Source organism: Sciurus carolinensis, chromosome 15 (genome assembly GCF_902686445.1).
Source record: "Sciurus carolinensis chromosome 15, mSciCar1.2, whole genome shotgun sequence".
NCBI lineage: Eukaryota > Metazoa > Chordata > Mammalia > Rodentia > Sciuridae > Sciurus > Sciurus carolinensis.
This window is the reverse complement of record NC_062227.1, coordinates 2,680,993-2,697,449: the sequence shown is the minus strand read 5'-3', so window position 1 is coordinate 2,697,449 and position 16,457 is coordinate 2,680,993. Positions and strand designations below refer to the sequence as shown.

Below are 16,457 nucleotides of genomic sequence, written 5' to 3'. Positions count from 1 at the left end.
TTGAGCCAGGTTCCCATGTCCACCATCTCCTGTTGAGCCAGGGTCCCCAGACCCACCTTCTCCTGTTGAGCCAGGTCCCCATGTCTACCGTCTCCTGTTGAGCCAGGGTCCCCAGACCCACCTTCTCCTGTTGAGCCAGGTCCCCAGGTCCACTATCTCCTGTTGAGCCAGGTCCCCATGTCCACCGTCTCCTGTTGAGCCAGGTCCCCATGTCCACCGTCTCCTGTTGAGCCAGGGTCCCCATGTCCACCGTCTCCTGTTGAGCCAGGGTCCCCATGTCCACCTTCTCCTGTTGAGCCAGGTCCCCATGTCCACCGTCTCCTCTTGAGCCAGGGTCCCCATGTCCACCTTCTCCTGTTGAGCCAGGTCCCCATGTCCACCGTCTCCTGTTGAGCCAGGGTCCCCATGTCCACCTTCTCCTGTTGAGCCAGGTCCCATGTCCACCGTCTCCTGTTGAGCCAGGGTCCCCATGTCCACCTTCTCCTGTTGAGCCAGGTCCCCATGTCCACCGTCTCCTGTTGAGCCAGGGTCCCCATGTCCACCGTCTCCTGTTGAGCCAGGGTCCCCATGTCCACCGTCTCCTGTTGAGCCAGGTCCCCATGTCCACCGTCTCCTGTTGAGCCAGGGTCCCCATGTCCACCTTCTCCTGTTGAGCCAGGTCCCCATGTCCACCTTCTCCTGTTGAGCCAGGTCCCCATGTCCACCGTCTCCTGTTGAGCCAGGGTCCCATGTCCACTGTCTCCTGTTGAGCCAGGTCCCCATGTCCACCGTCTCCTGTTGAGCCAGGGTCCCCATGTCCACCGTCTCCTGTTGAGCCAGGTCCCCATGTCCACCGTCTCCTGTTGAGCCAGGGTCCCCAGACCCACCGTCTCCTGTTGAGCCAGGTCTTCAGGTCCACCGTCTCCTGTTGAGCCAGGTCCCCATGTCCACCTTCTCCTGTTGAGCCAGGTCCCCAGGTCCACCTTCTCCTGTTGAGCCAGGTCCCCATGTCCACCATCTCCTGTTGAGCCAGGGTCCCCAGACCCACCTTCTCCTGTTGAGCCAGGGTCCCCAGGTCCACCGTCTCCTGTTGAGCCAGGGTCCCCAGACCCACCTTCTCCTGTTGAGCCAGGTCCCCAGACCCACCTTCTCCTGTTGAGCCAGGTCCCCATGTCCACCGTCTCCTGTTGAGCCAGGGTCCCCATGTCCACCATCTCCTGTTGAGCCAGGTCCCCATGTCCACCGTCTCCTGTTGAGCCATGGTCCTCAGGTCCACCGTCTCCTGTTGAGCCAGGTCCCCATGTCCACCGTCTCCTGTTGAGCCAGGTCCCCAGGTCCACCGTCTCCTGTTGAGCCAGGTCCCCATGTCCACCTTCTCCTGTTGAGCCAGGTCCCCATGTCCACCTTCTCCTGTTGAGCCAGGTCCCCATGTCCACCGTCTCCTGTTGAGCCAGGTCCCCATGTCCACCGTCTCCTGTTGAGCCAGGTCCCCATGTCCACCGTCTCCTGTTGAGCCAGGTCCCCATGTCCACCGTCTCCTGTTGAGCCAGGTCCCCATGTCCACCGTCTCCTGTTGAGCCAGGTCCCCATGTCCACCGTCTCCTGTTGAGCCAGGTCCCCAGACCCACCTTCTCCTGTTGAGCCAGGTCCCCAGACCCACCGTCTCCTGTTGAGCCAGGTCCCCATGTCCACCGTCTCCTGTTGAGCCAGGTCCCCAGACCCACCTTCTTCTATTGAGCCAGGTCCCCAGGTCCACCGTCTCCTGTTGAGCCAGGTCCCCAGACCCACCTTCTCCTGTTGAGCCAGGTCCCCATGTCCACCGTCTCCTGTTGAGCCAGGTCCCCATGTCCACCGTCTCCTGTTGAGCCAGGGTCCCCAGACCCACCTTCTTCTATTGAGCCAGGGTCCCCAGACCCACCTTCTCCTGTTGAGCCAGGTCCCCATGTCCACCGTCTCCTGTTGAGCCAGGGTCCCCAGACCCACCGTCTCCTGTTGAGCCAGGTCCCCAGACCCACCTTCTTCTATTGAGCCAGGGTCCCCAGACCCACCGTCTCCTGTTGAGCCAGGTCCCCATGTCCACCGTCTCCTGTTGAGCCAGGGTCCCCAGACCCACCTTCTCCTATTGAGCCAGGGTCCCCATGTCCACCGTCTCCTGTTGAGCCAGGGTCCCCAGGTCCACTCATCTCCGGTTGAACTAGGGTCCCCAGGTCTACCGTCTCATGCTGGGTTAGGGTCCCCGGGTCCACCGTCTCGTGCTGGGTTAGGGTCCCCGGGTCCACCATGCTGCAGCAGGGCTCAGGGTGGCCTCCTTCCAGGATCCGGTCACCCCGGTGCAGACCATGCCTTCATCCTGGGCAGACCTGGGTGGCCCCTGCCTGGTCTGAAGCAAAGGTCTGCCTCTCTGAACTCGGGAGTGCATGACCACTGAGCCACACCCCAGGCCTTTTCATCAAGGTCTCACAGGTTGCCCAGGCTGGCTTTGAACTTGTGATGCTCCTGCTGAGGTTCCAGGCAGATGCCACTGTGCCTGGCAATTCCCCACATTTAATCAGATTTGGTGGCCCTGTGACACTGGGGTTGGAGAGGCGGAGTCGGCTGTGGCAGGAGAAGGGGATCCTTCAGTTCACCTCCTCTGCTTTTGGGGTTCTGGGGATGGAACCCAGGGCTGCCCTCATGCTGGCAGGCGCTCCTCCTGAGCCAGACCCGGCCCCGCTTTGCTTGTCAGACGGCCAGGAGGACAGACGTGCCTCCACCGGGCAGCCTTCTGACCGGCCGACTCTCTGTCCACAGGGAGTGGCAGATGGAGAGGTCCTTCCAGACGGCCCTGTGGCTGCTGCAGCCGGAAGTCGTCTTCATTCTGGGGGACGTCTTCGACGAAGGGAAGTGGAGCTCCTCCAAGGTAGGACCCGGCTCCCCAGGAGGCTGGGACTCCACACGGGCAGTCCCGGGAGGCCAGGAAGTACACTGGAGACTGTGTTGAAGAGTCTTAGAATTTGTGTATGATGCTTTTTTAAATTTTATTTTTGTGGCTTGGAGGTCCCACCCTGGACCTCACGCATGCTAGGTGAGTGCTGTACCGCTGAGTTGCATCCCCAGCCTGTTCATTTTATTTTGAAGTTGCCGAGGCTGGCCTCAAACTTGCCATCCTCCTGCTTCAGCCTCCTGAGCATCTGGAATGACAGGCGTGCACCCCTGTGTCCAGATCACAATCACAGTGCTAACCCTGAGTTAGGTTCACAGTCTTGTATCTGTGTAGGTAGGAAAAGTATGACAGCTAGATGTCACTTGGCTTGAATCCACAGCCCTGTCGCCCTCGTGGGAAAGAGGAAATGGGGCAGGATGACTGCTCTTTCAGTTGTCACCAGATTGTTGAAATGGGCACCTGGCCTGAGTGACGTGTGTGTGTGTGTGTGTGTGTGTGTGTGTGTGTGTGTGTGGTGGTGGTGCTGGAGGTGGCACCCAGGGCCTGCCTGTACCTCCAGGCCACCTCCCCAGCCCTGTCCGATCAGCTGCTGCACCCTGAGACATGGCTTGCTGCTCTCCCCGGAGTTTCTTTCCTGAGGGCGAGGGGTGCAAGGGGCTGTGGGACCCCTCTGCCTTCTCGGGCCCAGACCCGCGCTGGGTAGGGCGCCACGTGACCTGTCCTCCCTCAGGCTGGCCAAAGGCGTCACTCACGGTGTTCTAGGAGTGAAGTGTTACTTTTGCAGCTCAGTTAAAAATGTTCAGTCACAAATGGCTTGTTTGTTTTTTTAAATATTTTTAGTGATAGATGAACACCATGCCTTTATTTTGTTTATTTAGTTTTTTTTTATGTGGTGCTGAGGATCGAACCCAGTGCCTCACACATGGTAGGCAAGCGCTCTGCCATTGAGCCACACAGCCCAGCCCCACTAATGGTTTTTTGAAGCCGCACCCCCCAAGTGCCCGGGATTCGGGCCAAGGTCCTTGTGCACGCTAGGTGAGTGCTCTCCAAAATGAGCTATTTCTTCAGCTCTTTTTTTTTTTTTTTTGAAGTGATTTTATTTGGGGGATACCCCTTTTTAAATTCATTGGCATTTCCCAGGAGGATCCAACAACTTGGCTCCAGTGTGATTGCAACTCATTATATATAGTATGGCAAAGTTTGTTATAATGTAGACTCTAGTTAAATATGATAATGGAAATATATGTAAAAAGCAACTAATTATATGATTACATAGGATATATATATATATATTGCTTTTGCAAATTAAGAGCAACATTTTATCATTCTGTAAATTTGTTATTCTAACTTTAAATAATATTTATTTTAATGTGAACTCTTTTTTGTACAGGTATTGAAGGAGTTTAGTAATTTTCTTTATGTTGAATTGTACTGTGTTTTAGGATAAAGTTGTTAATTTAGTTGTTAAATTCTTAGGATAAAGTTGCTACTATCCAAAATAGAAGTTGTTTTTTGTTTTTGTTTTTTTGGTTTTTGGCCCACCCTAAGGTGTTTGTCCAATTGATATTTTTAGCTTATAAAAATAAGAACTAGCTGGGCATGATGTTGTCTCTAGTCCTAGCTACTGGGAAGGCCGAGGAAGGAGGATCACCTGGGCAACAAAGGCAGACCTATGTCAGTCAAAGAGAGTGAACACAGTGAACGTAATGTCAGACTCTTGGAATGTGTGTTGAGATGACTGCTCTGTCCTTCTCCCACAGCTGCTGGTTCTGGCTCTCAGGTTGTTGGGGTGGGGTTGGGTGGAGGCTGAAGGATGTTGTGTCCTTCATCCTTTGTCCTGGCCAGGAAGTGTGAAGATGTAGTCCTGGCCAGGAAGTGTGAAGAGGTAGTCCTGGCCAGGAGGTGTGAGGAGGTAGTCCTGGCCAGGAGGTGTGAGGAGGTAGTCCTGGCCAGGAGGTGTGAGGAGGTAGTCCTGACCAGGAGGTGTGAGGATGTAGTCCTGACAGGAGGTGTGAGGATGTAGTCCTGACAGGAGGTGTGAGGATGTAGTCCTGACAGGAGGTGTGAGGAGGTAGTCCTGACCAGGAGGTGTGAGGATGTAGTCCTGACAGGAGGTGTGAGGATGTAGTCCTGACAGGAGGTGTGAGGATGTAGTCCTGACAGGAGGTGTGAGGATGTAGTCCTGACAGGAGGTGTGAGGAGGTAGTCCTGACCAGGAGGTGTGAGGAGGTAGTCCTGACAGGAGGTGTGAGGAGGTAGTCCTGACCAGGAGGTGTGAGGAGGTAGTCCTGACCAGGAGGTGTGAGGATGTAGTCCTGACAGGAGGTGTGAGGATGTAGTCCTGACAGGAGGTGTGAGGAGGTAGTCCTGACCAGGAGGTGTGAGGATGTAGTCCTGACAGGAGGTGTGAGGAGGTAGTCCTGACCAGGAGGTGTGAGGAGGTAGTCCTGACCAGGAGGTGTGAGGATGTAGTCCTGACAGGAGGTGTGAGGAGGTAGTCCTGACCAGGAGGTGTGAGGATGTAGTCCTGACAGGAGGTGTGAGGAGGTAGTCCTGACAGGAGGTGTGAGGAGGTAGTCCTGACAGGAGGTGTGAGGAGGTAGTCCTGACAGGAGGTGTGAAGATGTAGTCCTGACAGGAGGTGTGAGGAGGTAGTCCTGACAGGAGGTGTGAGGATGTAGTCCTGACAGGAGGTGTGAAGATGTAGTCCTGAGCAGGAGGTGTGAGGAGGTAGTCCTGACAGGAGATGAGGAGGTAGTCCTGACAGGAGATGAGGAGGTAGTCCTGACAGGAGATGAGGAGGTAGTCCTGACAGGAGATGAGGAGGTAGTCCTGACAGGAGATGAGGAGGTAGTCCTGACAGGAGGTGTGAGGAGGTAGTCCTGACAGGAGGTGTGAGGAGGTAGTCCTGACAGGAGGTGTGAGGAGGTAGTCCTGACAGGAGGTGTGAGGAGGTAGTCCTGACAGGAGGTGTGAGGAGGTAGTCCTGACAGGAGGTGTGAGGAGGTAGTCCTGACAGGAGGTGTGAGGAGGTAGTCCTGACAGGAGGTGTGAAGATGTAGTCCTGGCCAGGAGGTGTGAGGAGGTAGTCCTGACAGGAGGTGTGAGGAGGTAGTCCTGGCCAGGAGGTGTGAGGAGGTAGTCCTGGCCAGGAGATGAGGAGGTAGTCCTGGCCAGGAGGTGTGAGGATGTAGTCCTGGCCAGGAGATGAGGAGGTAGTCCTGACCAGGAGGTGTGAAGATGTAGTCCTGGCCAGGAGATGAGGAGGTAGTCCTGACAGGAGGTGTGAGTAGGTAGGAGGTGTAAAGAGGTGTCTTGTTTCCAGGAGTTTCCACCCTGGTCTCCATGTGTGGGAACCTTGAAGTCACAAGTGCACCAACCGAATATTTGGGGGAATTGCCAGTTAAAAAATGGTTAAAGATGGGGGAGATACCACTTGTTAAGATTTGGCATCAAATTAAATAAAGGATTAAAGGTATGGTAGTAGTCCTGGGGAAAGAGGTATTAGGAAGAATCAAAAAACTCAAAGGTTTTTGGTTTCTTCTTTAAATTTAACCTTTATTTTATTGCTCGTTCATGTGTGGTCCTGAGGATGGACCCTGGAGTCTCACATGTGCTGGGTGTGCGCTCCACCACTGAGCCAGAGACCCAGCCTGGTTTTCTGAGCTTTGTGAACATCCGATTTGGACCCAGGAAATAAATTCTCAAGTCCCGGCAGGGCCGTGCTTTTTGACCATGGGGACAGGGGGCTCGGGGCCCTCAGCAGTGACCCTGTGTCCTCAGGCCTGGGAGGAGGAAGTGGCGCGCTTTCGGAAGATGTTCAGACACCCCCCGCACGTGCAGCTGAAGGTGGTCGCCGGCAACCACGACATTGGCTTTCACTACCAGTAAGTGGCTGGCCAGGGCGCTGCGCCCCAGGCCCTGTTCACGCTCACTCTGAACACGCGGGAAGCCTGCCTGTGCCGTGGGAGGACACTCCTCAAGACGCAAGCTCCAAAGCATGAGCTCCTTAGGGACTTGGTGACGCGGGGGCGCATTGTCCACCCTCTGCAGTGTCTGCTGCAGGAACGAGTCAATCACATGTGCCCTTGGGAATTATCCGAGTGACATGTGCAGTCAGTGGCCAGACTGTTTCCTCTGGGAGTCAGAAAACAAGACCATGTAGACTTCAGTAGCGCACAGGAATATAGGGCCCGGTCAGGTTTCTTTCCTGTGTCATCTCTTTAGTCTTTACTGGGTCCTCTTGTTTTACTCTTTACCCCAATGAGAACGGAGTCCCTGGGAGCTAAATAACCTGCCTGGGGCTAAGATTTGAACTGCCCACCTGGGGTCAGCTGCCGCGCTCACCTGGTGGTGCTCGTGTGACTCAGCTCCTGGGAGTTGTTTGCAATGTTCGGATAACTCCAGGGTTCTAATGTGCTTGATCTGAAAAACTTTTCTCTCACAACTGAATATAGGATGAGCATGTACCACGTGAGACGGTTTGAGGAGGTCTTCAGCTCTGACAGGCTGTTTTCATGGAAGGGAGTGAAGTGAGTATTGGTTGTGAATTCTTAAGGTCTGAATCCGAAGTTTCTACCCCTCCCCCTCCCCCCCCTTTCCTCCCCTCCCCCTCTCCCTCCTTCCCTCCTTTCCTCTCTCCTCCCTCTCCTTTCCTCCTTTCCTCTCTCCTCCCCCTCCCCTCCCCCGTCACCCTCCTCCTCCTCCTCTTTCTCCTCCTCCTCTTCCTCCTCCTCCTCTTCCTCCTCCTCCTCTTCCTCCTCCTCCTCTTCCTCCTCCTCCTCTTCCTCCTCCTCCTCCTCTCCCCTCCCCATTCGGTGCTGGGGCTGGAACTGGAGCCCAGGGCTTCCGAGCTGCTCAGGGTCAGCTCTGCCTCGTGTGAGAAGGTGATTACCATGCTCGGTCGGACCCACTTTCCCTGTGACTGGCATCTTGGATAATGGTCCCAGGGAGATAAAAGTCCCAGTCCCTATGCTGGTGGCCCTGGGAGTTGATAGGTATCCGCGTTAGAGACCTCACACCACCCAGGTTTCCTAGGAGCCCGTGTCGAGTGGCCAGCCTGGACTCCCCTGTCCCTGGGTGCAGTGTCCCTGCATTTCTCCAGCCTATTGTGTACAGGTGTCTTTATTTTGCTCCCACAGTTGTGTCCTGGGGCTTGGAGGCAAGTGTGTCGGGAGACTCTGCAGCTCCCGGAGCCTTGACCTTTGACCAGAGCCCCCGGCCCTGCGTCTGGCCACCTCATTAGCTGCGCTCTGAGAGGCCCCTGCAGTGCCCACCCCTGCAGCCACTCTGGTCTGCAGCACCAGGGCAGGGTGCTCACCACCCAGGCGGTGGGCAGTGACAGGAAGGTGGGAGAGGAGGGTCTCTCCTGGCTGTGTTCCTGGGTGCCCAGCACTCTTGACGGTGGCTGTGGCAGCTCAGGGGGGCTGTCCAGTGAGGCCCTCTGTGAAGCCCCTGAACTGAGAGTGTGGAGCACTGCGAGTGCCCCCCTCCCTCCCTCTGCCTGTGGCAGCCTTCCTGTGTCACCATGGAGACCAGTTTCCCTCTCTGTAATTGCTTGAGTTTCAGAGTCTTTAGTGACAGGCGCCTTCTCCGCCCAGGTGGCGTTGTCTAGGGGATAAGAGCAGATCCAGGGGGTCTGCAGAAACCAGGACTAAGGTGGAGGAGCTGCAGAGGCTCTTCAGGTCTGGGCCTGCCCAGCCCGGTCAGCGGCAGCCAGCACCTGCCGCCCGCCCCTTGCCTGACCTGCTGAGTGCACCTGGCAGGAGCAGGCCCTCGGCTAGAGTTCACCCAGACTCTCCGGTGGCTGGTGGCCGGTGGCCGGCTCTCTTTCAGGCACCCGTGTTGTTTGTTCCGTCCTCCCAGCCTGCTGATGGTGTGGGCTTACGTTCCTACCCTACCTTGACAGGTGAGGCCTGGTGCGCCAAGTAACTTGCCCAAGGACACACGTTTCTGGCTAGGTGTCAAGTGGACAGGCAGCCTGAGCTCAGGGCTTCTGTCATCTGGGGTCTCTAAGCAGTTTAGGGCTAAAAATCCTTTTCCCGTGTCCTGGATGTAACTCCTGCTGATGCCATTCACACAGCCCAGCGGAACCGAGAGCTGGGCTGGCTTTGTTTCTTCCCACCGAGGCGCTCAGCGTGCTTTCCCGGAAAGATGGGAAGAAGGGACTCAGGCCTGTGCAGGGGTGGCCTGACCTGCCCCCACTGTCTCTCAGTTTTGTGATGGTCAACAGTGTGGCCCTGGAAGGGGACGGCTGTGGCATCTGCTCTCAAGTCGAGGCTGAACTCATTGAAGTCTCTCGCAAACTGAATTGCTCCCGAGAGGTAGGAGAGGTCGGCGGGCTCAGGTGGGAGGGTCGGTGGGCACAGGCCCGCGCCTGCTGCTGCTGGGCACCCCCCCCTTCTGCCCTCGGCCGGGTGCGCTGGTTAACGGCTGACCTCTGACCAGCAGGAGCCAGACTCCAACCAGTGTGCAGGTGGGCAGCGGCTCCCGGTGTCCGCCCCCATCCTCCTGCAGGTGAGCTGGGTTGGTAGGAGCCCGGGTTGGGCAAAGCCACCTGCGGGTCCCTGAAGTTCCACCCTGTCCTCTTTGGATCACGGCAGCACTACCCGCTGTACCGCGCCAGCGATGCCAACTGCTCTGGGGAGGACGCGGCTCCTCCCGAGGAGAGGAACGTCCCTTTCCAGGAGAAGTACGACGTGCTTTCTCGGGAGGCCTCACAGAAGGTGAGCCGGGCGTGGGCTCCGCCCGGGCGACACTCCTCTCCTGCCCTGGGAAGGCAGGAAGCGGGAGCGGCGGAGGCCCCTGAGGGTGGGGTGGCACCAGCTCAGACTTCATTAGCTGCTGGGCTTTCCTTTTCTCTAGATTCCCTTGTTTCCTCCTCAAGTCAGTTTCATGCTCGCTGTTGTTTGCACTCAGAGTTTCTCGTAACTGAAATGGGACCTGGGAGTGTGCAGGGCACTCAGAGTCAAGGTGTTCGGGTCTTCATTAAAAATGCACTTTCTTAAATGTATATAACGAATATAGATAGCGTGTGTATATGATAAAATGTGAATATAAGATTCATATTACGTTTTTTCATCTTATACTTAAAAATAAGTGGATTTATATTTAAAAAATATAAATATTTATGGACTATATGAGATAAACTTATAAAATGCTTATAAAAATAACATATAAGACATATGAAGTCTGGGATGGGAAGGTGGATTCTAAGACTGGGTGTAAACAAGCCTTACTTATAAACAAGCTTATTTTTGGAGGAGAACATAAGCAGTCCTCCGTAGCAATTCCGTATTTAGCTCTGAATGGCGGCCCCGGGCTCACGGGGCAGGGTCCCTGTGGTATCTGAGCGCTGACTCTCTGCCTGTGTCCCTGGGCCAGCTGCTGTGGTGGTTCCGGCCACGCCTGATCCTGAGCGGCCACACGCACAGCGCCTGTGAGGTGCTGCACGGAGGCAGTGTCCCCGAGATCAGCGTCCCATCTTTCAGTTGGCGGAACAGAAACAACCCCAGTTTCATCCTGGTAACGTGATGTTTATTCATCTGAAAGCTTTCATAGGCATTTAATCAACACAGTCATCAACTATTTAACTGCTGCACTCTGTAAAAAGGTACAAAAGCCAGAAATCAGTGAGCCTGCCTACACGCTTCACGTGAGTCAGTGACCAGGCCCAGCACCTGAGTGGAAGCAGACACGCAGAGCCTGCTCCCGGGCCCTCGGCGCCAGCAGCTCTCCCCGAGTGTGCTGTCCCGTTCAAAGGGCAGTGTCCTCCCATGCCACACTCTGCGGGTGTCACTTCCTAAGGAGCAGGATCATGTCACTTATCCGTGACACTCGGTCGTCTCACTCTGCAAACATACCCGTCTGCCTGGCAGACAGTGCTGCAGCATCTGCCAGCAGATGGACAGTGTTTGTCCATCAGTGACCACTGGACATAGCCACACCTTGCTTTCAGTCATGGGTTCCTGTGTCCAGCTCAGGGATGCTTTTGTGGCAGGAGACCCTGTGTTTTTAACTCACAGTGAATGCGAATGTTTTCCACTGTCCTTTCACGTTCTGCACTGACCACAAAGCTGAGCTGTGGGCCTGGGCACGTGACTTGGGGTGGAGTGCTAGCCTAGCATGACAAGGCCCTGGCCTCCATTCCTAGCAAGAAAAGCCTGTGGACAGGTGGGCACATGTGTGGGTGTCGAGTGGCATGAAAACACCCTTAGATGCCTGTTCCTTGCTGGCCATTGCTCCCGGGTCTCTGGCCTGCTCTGAGTCTCTGTCAGGTGCCCCCCACTCTTTGGTGGGAGCCGGGGTGAGTTTGAATGGAGAGATCTGCATCTCAGACCTGCTCCCTCCAGGCATGCCTGCCTGCACCTCCTCCTGCCAGGGCCTGCTGGGCAGGTGGCGGTCCGTGCAGGCTGAGGACCGGGTGGCTTGGTCTCGGGTGGCAAGGGCTGCCACTGCCCCACCCGTGGGAGCTCCACAGGGCAGACTTCCCTCTGGCCGCTGCTGGGGCTGCTGTGCTGGGACTCAGCAAGAAAAGGAGCTTTCCGTTTCTCTTCCAGGGCAGCCTCACGTCCAGAGATTACGCCCTCTCCAAGTGCTTCCTCCCGCTGGAGGGCACGGTTCTCAGCACCTACTGCGGGGCGGCCGGGCTCCTGGTGGTCCTCGCCTTAACCGGGGCCGGGCGCTTGGCCTCGCCTTTTCCCTCTGCATGGACCCGGCTCAGAATGCACAGGGCCAGGTGAAGAGCGGGTGATTCTGCGGTGGACATCCATCAGATGTCCATCACAGACGGGAGCTCCAGCAGAACCCATCTCGTGCTCCAGCGAGCCGGCCAACCGTGGGCCTCGCTGCGCACCTCAGCAGCCGGCGACGCACAATGAATAGCTGGCTCCTCTCGTGCTGTGAAAACGGAACCCGGACTCTGCGGCAGGCTGCCTTACCAAACGCGGGTGCCCTCAGCGAAGGTTGCGTCTGTACAGAGGGGGACGCCGCGGACGCCGCCCCTTCATGCACGAAGCTGCGCCCTGCTCCCGGGGAAGGACCCGCACCCTGCTGCGCCCTGGCCGCCCGTGCGCAGGCGCAGTGGTTTGCCTCTGTCCTGTGAAGTGGCTCTAAACGCCTGCACGCCGGACGCTGTACACTTAGACCGCAGATGCAGCTGTGGGGCACGCGGGTTTTATAGACCTTCGTACTTCGGTATGGAACTAATGGAGTCAGATTTTTAGGTAAAGGTAAATTTTCTATTTAGGAGACCATGTTGTTACATCTAATGCCTGTTAATGATCAAAAATTGAAAAAAATGGAGTGGTCATAGATGGCTTTTAGTATTTAAAAATAAATATTTTAATGATTTCAGGTCAGATGTAATGTCTTCTTTTTGTTTTTGTTTCTTAAGAGTCTGGTTCTGGTTTTTAACCCAACTTTTACCATTTGTTTGTTTATTTGAGGCGGTGCTGGGGACTGCACCCCAGGCCCTGGGCATGCTGAGCCTGAGCTGCCCTCTGAGCTACACCCCGCGCCTCTGGTTCCTCAATCGTATTTGGTCAGGGGAAATCACTGAGCAATAATGAGGACAGCGGTACAGAACTTCACTTTTTTTTTTTTTTTTTGGGGGTGGATGTGTTTCTTTTCCGTTTCCTTCCTCTTATTGGAAAGCAGAAGGGGACTTGAAAACCATTTCCATTTTATGTGTCCCAGTTCCACTGGGTTTTAGGCAACCAAGGGGAATGGAAGAAGCAGGGAGCTGGGGATGAGGAGATAAACCACGGGCTGCGTCCCAGCGATGGCCTGTGAGGCCGTCATCCTCCATGGAAGAGTGGCATCTAAATCTGGACGAATTTCTACAGGATCATAAAATGCTGATCCAGAGAGTAAACTTTAAAATATTGAAGTCGAAAAGGAAAGTAATGAACTAATAAAGGCTGTCACTTCTCTGGATGTGTACTGTTGAAAATTTAATTCTGGACACCTTTACAGATTGCTTTAGGCCCAAGAAAACCACCCCAAACCTGTGCCTGCAGCTGGAAAAGAAGCCCCGTTACCACAGCATCCTTCCTTCCCAGGTGACGTACTGGACCACAGCTTTTGAGGCTGCATTTGAAAATCTTGCACATGAAAAACAGCCATGTCTTCAGCCTTCAGGTTTCAAATAAAGGTTCTGTGGGGCCGGGGTGCAGCCTGGTGGTAGAGCGCTTGCCTGGCCTGGACTCCGGCCCAGCTTCCATCCCCAGCATTGCAAATAAAAATAATTTTTTTAAAAAATATTTTCAGTTTTAGACGGACACCGTGCCTTTATTTTATGTTTATTCTTAGGTGGTGCTGAGGATGGAACCCAGTGCCTTACACGTGCTAGGCAAGCGCTTTGCCACTGAGCTACAGCCCCAGTCCAAATAAAAATAATTTTTAAAAAAAGATTGTGTAATGCTCTTCTTCACGAGACACGAAGGTGCTGCCCTTCTCCTCTCCGCCATGCAGACACATGCCACTTGCTTTTCTCTTGTCATCTCTTTACCTGCTGGTGGAGCCTCTGCCCGAAGCTTTGGCTCTGGGGATGGTGCTCCTGTTCCTAGTCGGGGAACTTGAAGGAGTCTTTAACTAGGCAAAGTAATCAAGAAACATCGACTGGGAAGAAAAAATAAATCCCTGGCTCTCGGGAAGATGAGACTGTGGCCCGTACCCTGGAAGGGAGTTCAGGACTTTGCAGCTGAGACTAGAGAAGCACGGGCGGGTGGCTGAGGCAGTGGCAGGACAGTGTTGGTGGGGGTGACAGATGCATCTAATTTACAGTTTCTTGAAATCAAGGGATATCTACCAGAGTTCCAGCCTGATGAGACTATCGTCAAGGCTGGCCTATTCATTTCCTTTTATGGAGTAAGCAGCAGGTCATGATGACATTAAGCACAATGAAGACGCATTTCCTCTACAGATACAGCCATCTCCAAGGCACAAAAATCTACAAGGATTTTTCCGTAGTAGTGATACAAAAGAATGTTACATTTTGTGGTCTGTACAGTGTAATAAACCAGCAATAAACCAACAACTAAAAGAATATATGAAAGAAGACTCCACCCAAATGTAGTGAAGGTGTAAAGGGTCTTTTTTTCAGACAGGACGCACTTGCGCAGTGAGATGTAAAAGGCTCAGAGGAGCTCTGATTCAAGTGCCTGAGGCTGGCTGGCAGCAAGGGTACCGGAGACTGAACAAGGGCTTCTCAGCTGAGGGTGAAGGAGCACACCTGTCACCCCAGCTACTCGGGAGGCTGAGGCAGTAGGATTGCAAGTTCAAGGCCAGCCTCAGCAACTTAGTGAGACCCTGTCTCAGGAAAATAAATAAATAAAGAGGGCTGGGGTGTAGCTCAATGGTAGAGCACCCCAGGATTCAATCAATCCCTAGTACTGCCACAAAAAAGAAAAGAAAAGAAAAAAACCACCTCTGCTTGGTTGCTCGGGGTCTCTGCCTTGGCCAGCCACCTGTCAGCCCTCCCCGGGGAACTGGAAGAGCCCCTGCTCAGGGCCCCTGCACGTGCGTTTGCAATCATGCTTGATAACTTGAAGAAGAAAAAGCACTTTCTCGCATCTACGGGGCTCTTGGTGAGTCACTCAAGCGTGTGACAGGGGTCCCCACCCAGAGAGGGTTCCCTGCAGCGTGGCCCAGTGAGAGGGGCAAATCTGGGGTGGAGGTTGTGTTCAGTGGAAACCAAGCTACGGAACCAAACCTGGGGGACAGAGGTAGCCGGAGGCTTGGTGGGGCACCGGGGGCAGGACAGACAGCAGCCAGAGGGAACTAGACACACTACGCCCTACCACGGCTGGGGTGGACCAACACACAGTCCGGCCAGGGGTGGCCAGGAGGGAGGGAGGCGGCGGAGGGGCGGGCGGCCGGGAGCCTCACAAGAGCTCGTACTGTTTGAGGTGCATCCGCTGGATGATGTCGCGGCAGTCATTGAACACCCTGCGGATGTTCTCCGTGTCCACGGCGCAGGTGAAGTGCGGGTAGCAGTAGTGCTTGCCGTCGCCGGTGGCCGTGCTGATCCTCTGCAAGAAAGAGTCAGTGCGGAGGGGCTTGGGCAGCGCTCTGCACAGAGCCGGTGGGCGGGCAGGCTGTGGGTCCCTAAGAGCACCTGCCGGGAGGCACCGCCCTGGCAGGGCGTGGCCAGGGACCTGGGTCACCTCAAGCTCAGACCCACCCCGTGATCCGCGCTGAGCTGGAGGCAGCGCATGCGGAGAAGGCCAGCTCGGGACGAGGAGCTGAGAGTATCCAGAGTGAGCATGGTGTGACGTGCCTCATGAGGCGAGTCCGCCATCTGTCCTGCCAGTCACAGCAGCTCCACTGCTAGCAGGTGTGACTGAGGGGCTGATGTCCACCTCTGTGGCTTAAACAAGCTCATTAGACATCCTAGCTGGCGGCCCTCAGTGGGGAGCACATGGGTCCCACTGATCTCCTGCACCAGTGATCATGATCAGTGACAGGCTCAGACCACACACTGTGAAGCTCCCGGGTCAGGCGGGGGGGGGGGGGGGGGGGGGGGTGGCAGAATTTGAAGTCCTGACCCCTGTTCCTCAGGTGAAATGTGACATTTGGAGACAGGCCCTTTAGTGAGAGGACTGAGGTCAAATGAGGTTGTTAGGTGGGTGTAATCCAGTGCAACTGGTGTCCATGTAAGAAGAGGGTAGGACACAGAGGAAGAGGACAGGGCAGGTGGCCGAGGGCAGGCCAAGAGAGAGGCCTCAGGAGGAAGCACCCCTGCCCCCGGGACTTCAGACTGGCAGCCTCCAGCAGTGGTGCCCAGTCGTGGTGGCCCTGGTAGCCTGGGCAGGGTCACATGGAGTGCTCTCTTGGCTCCTCAGGAATCCCTGCACCTCCTGTGCCCTCCCTATGTCTGAGTGAAAGGATCTGCAGGCTGAGACTCCTCGGGGTTCAGACTTAATCTGAGCCAGAGTCGGGCTGCTCTGGAGGCTTGTTTTTATGGTGCTGGGAGTGGAACAAGTGCTTTATCAAGAGCTGCACCCCAGTCCCTGATTTTAAACTTGTGAGCACCCAAACAAGGAGTTTACATGTTTGCGTCTGTGCGCACACGTGGGTGGTACTGGGGATTGAATCCAGGAGCATTCCGCCTCTGAGCCTCATCCCCGGCCTTTTAAAAAATTCTACTTTGAGACAGTGTCTCCCTAAGTTGCCGAGGCTGGCCTTCACCCTGCCATCCTCCTGCCTCAGCCTTCTGAGTCGCTGGGATCACAGGTGTGCACCACCACATCTGGCTGGTTATATATATCCTTTAAACTCTAAAGCACCAGGTGAGATATTTGGTGCACACAGGTAAGTGTGTAGAGAATGAACTGAAAGTAGGCTTTCTTCTGTGACCATCAGACTAGCTTGTCCCTGTCCCTCTCTCGGGGCCCTGAAAACTTGGGGTATGGAGTCGCTACAAAGGTCGTTGCCATCTGCAAACCTGGTACAGGTCAGATCTCCTGGCACACCTGCCTTGTCCACTGGTTCCACTAACCTGACAGGACCTGGAAACCAGGACCTGGCAGTGCCCGGACTTGGCGTGGTGGGG

At 55.3% G+C, this 16,457-nt stretch overlaps 2 protein-coding genes across 9 annotated transcripts in view; one reads left to right on the top strand and one right to left on the bottom strand.

Moving 5' to 3' along the window:
- Mppe1 (metallophosphoesterase 1) overlaps positions 1 to 11,654 on the top strand; it is a 30,500-nt gene extending 18,846 nt beyond the window's left edge. For 3 of the 4 annotated variants that reach the window (XM_047526857.1, XM_047526855.1, XM_047526854.1), the window contains exons 4-11: positions 2,770 to 2,878; positions 6,686 to 6,789; positions 7,360 to 7,434; positions 9,117 to 9,225; positions 9,350 to 9,418; positions 9,505 to 9,627; positions 10,286 to 10,426; positions 11,461 to 11,654. In XM_047526857.1, the coding sequence (XP_047382813.1) occupies positions 2,770 to 2,878; positions 6,686 to 6,789; positions 7,360 to 7,434; positions 9,117 to 9,225; positions 9,350 to 9,418; positions 9,505 to 9,627; positions 10,286 to 10,426; positions 11,461 to 11,643 (913 nt within the window). In that variant the 3' untranslated portion in view covers positions 11,644 to 11,654. The remainder of the gene's footprint in view (positions 1 to 2,769; positions 2,879 to 6,685; positions 6,790 to 7,359; positions 7,435 to 9,116; positions 9,226 to 9,349; positions 9,419 to 9,504; positions 9,628 to 10,285; positions 10,427 to 11,460) is intronic. The other variant, XM_047526858.1, reaches the window with a different exon arrangement.
- Positions 11,655 to 11,659: 5 nt separating this feature from the next.
- Positions 11,660 to 16,457, bottom strand: part of Gnal (G protein subunit alpha L) — a 484,329-nt gene continuing 479,531 nt past the window's right edge. For all 5 annotated transcript variants that reach the window (XM_047526849.1, XM_047526851.1, XM_047526852.1 and 2 more), the window contains one exon: positions 11,660 to 14,934. In XM_047526849.1, coding sequence (XP_047382805.1) covers positions 14,788 to 14,934 — 147 coding nt within the window. In that variant the 3' untranslated portion in view covers positions 11,660 to 14,787. The remainder of the gene's footprint in view (positions 14,935 to 16,457) is intronic.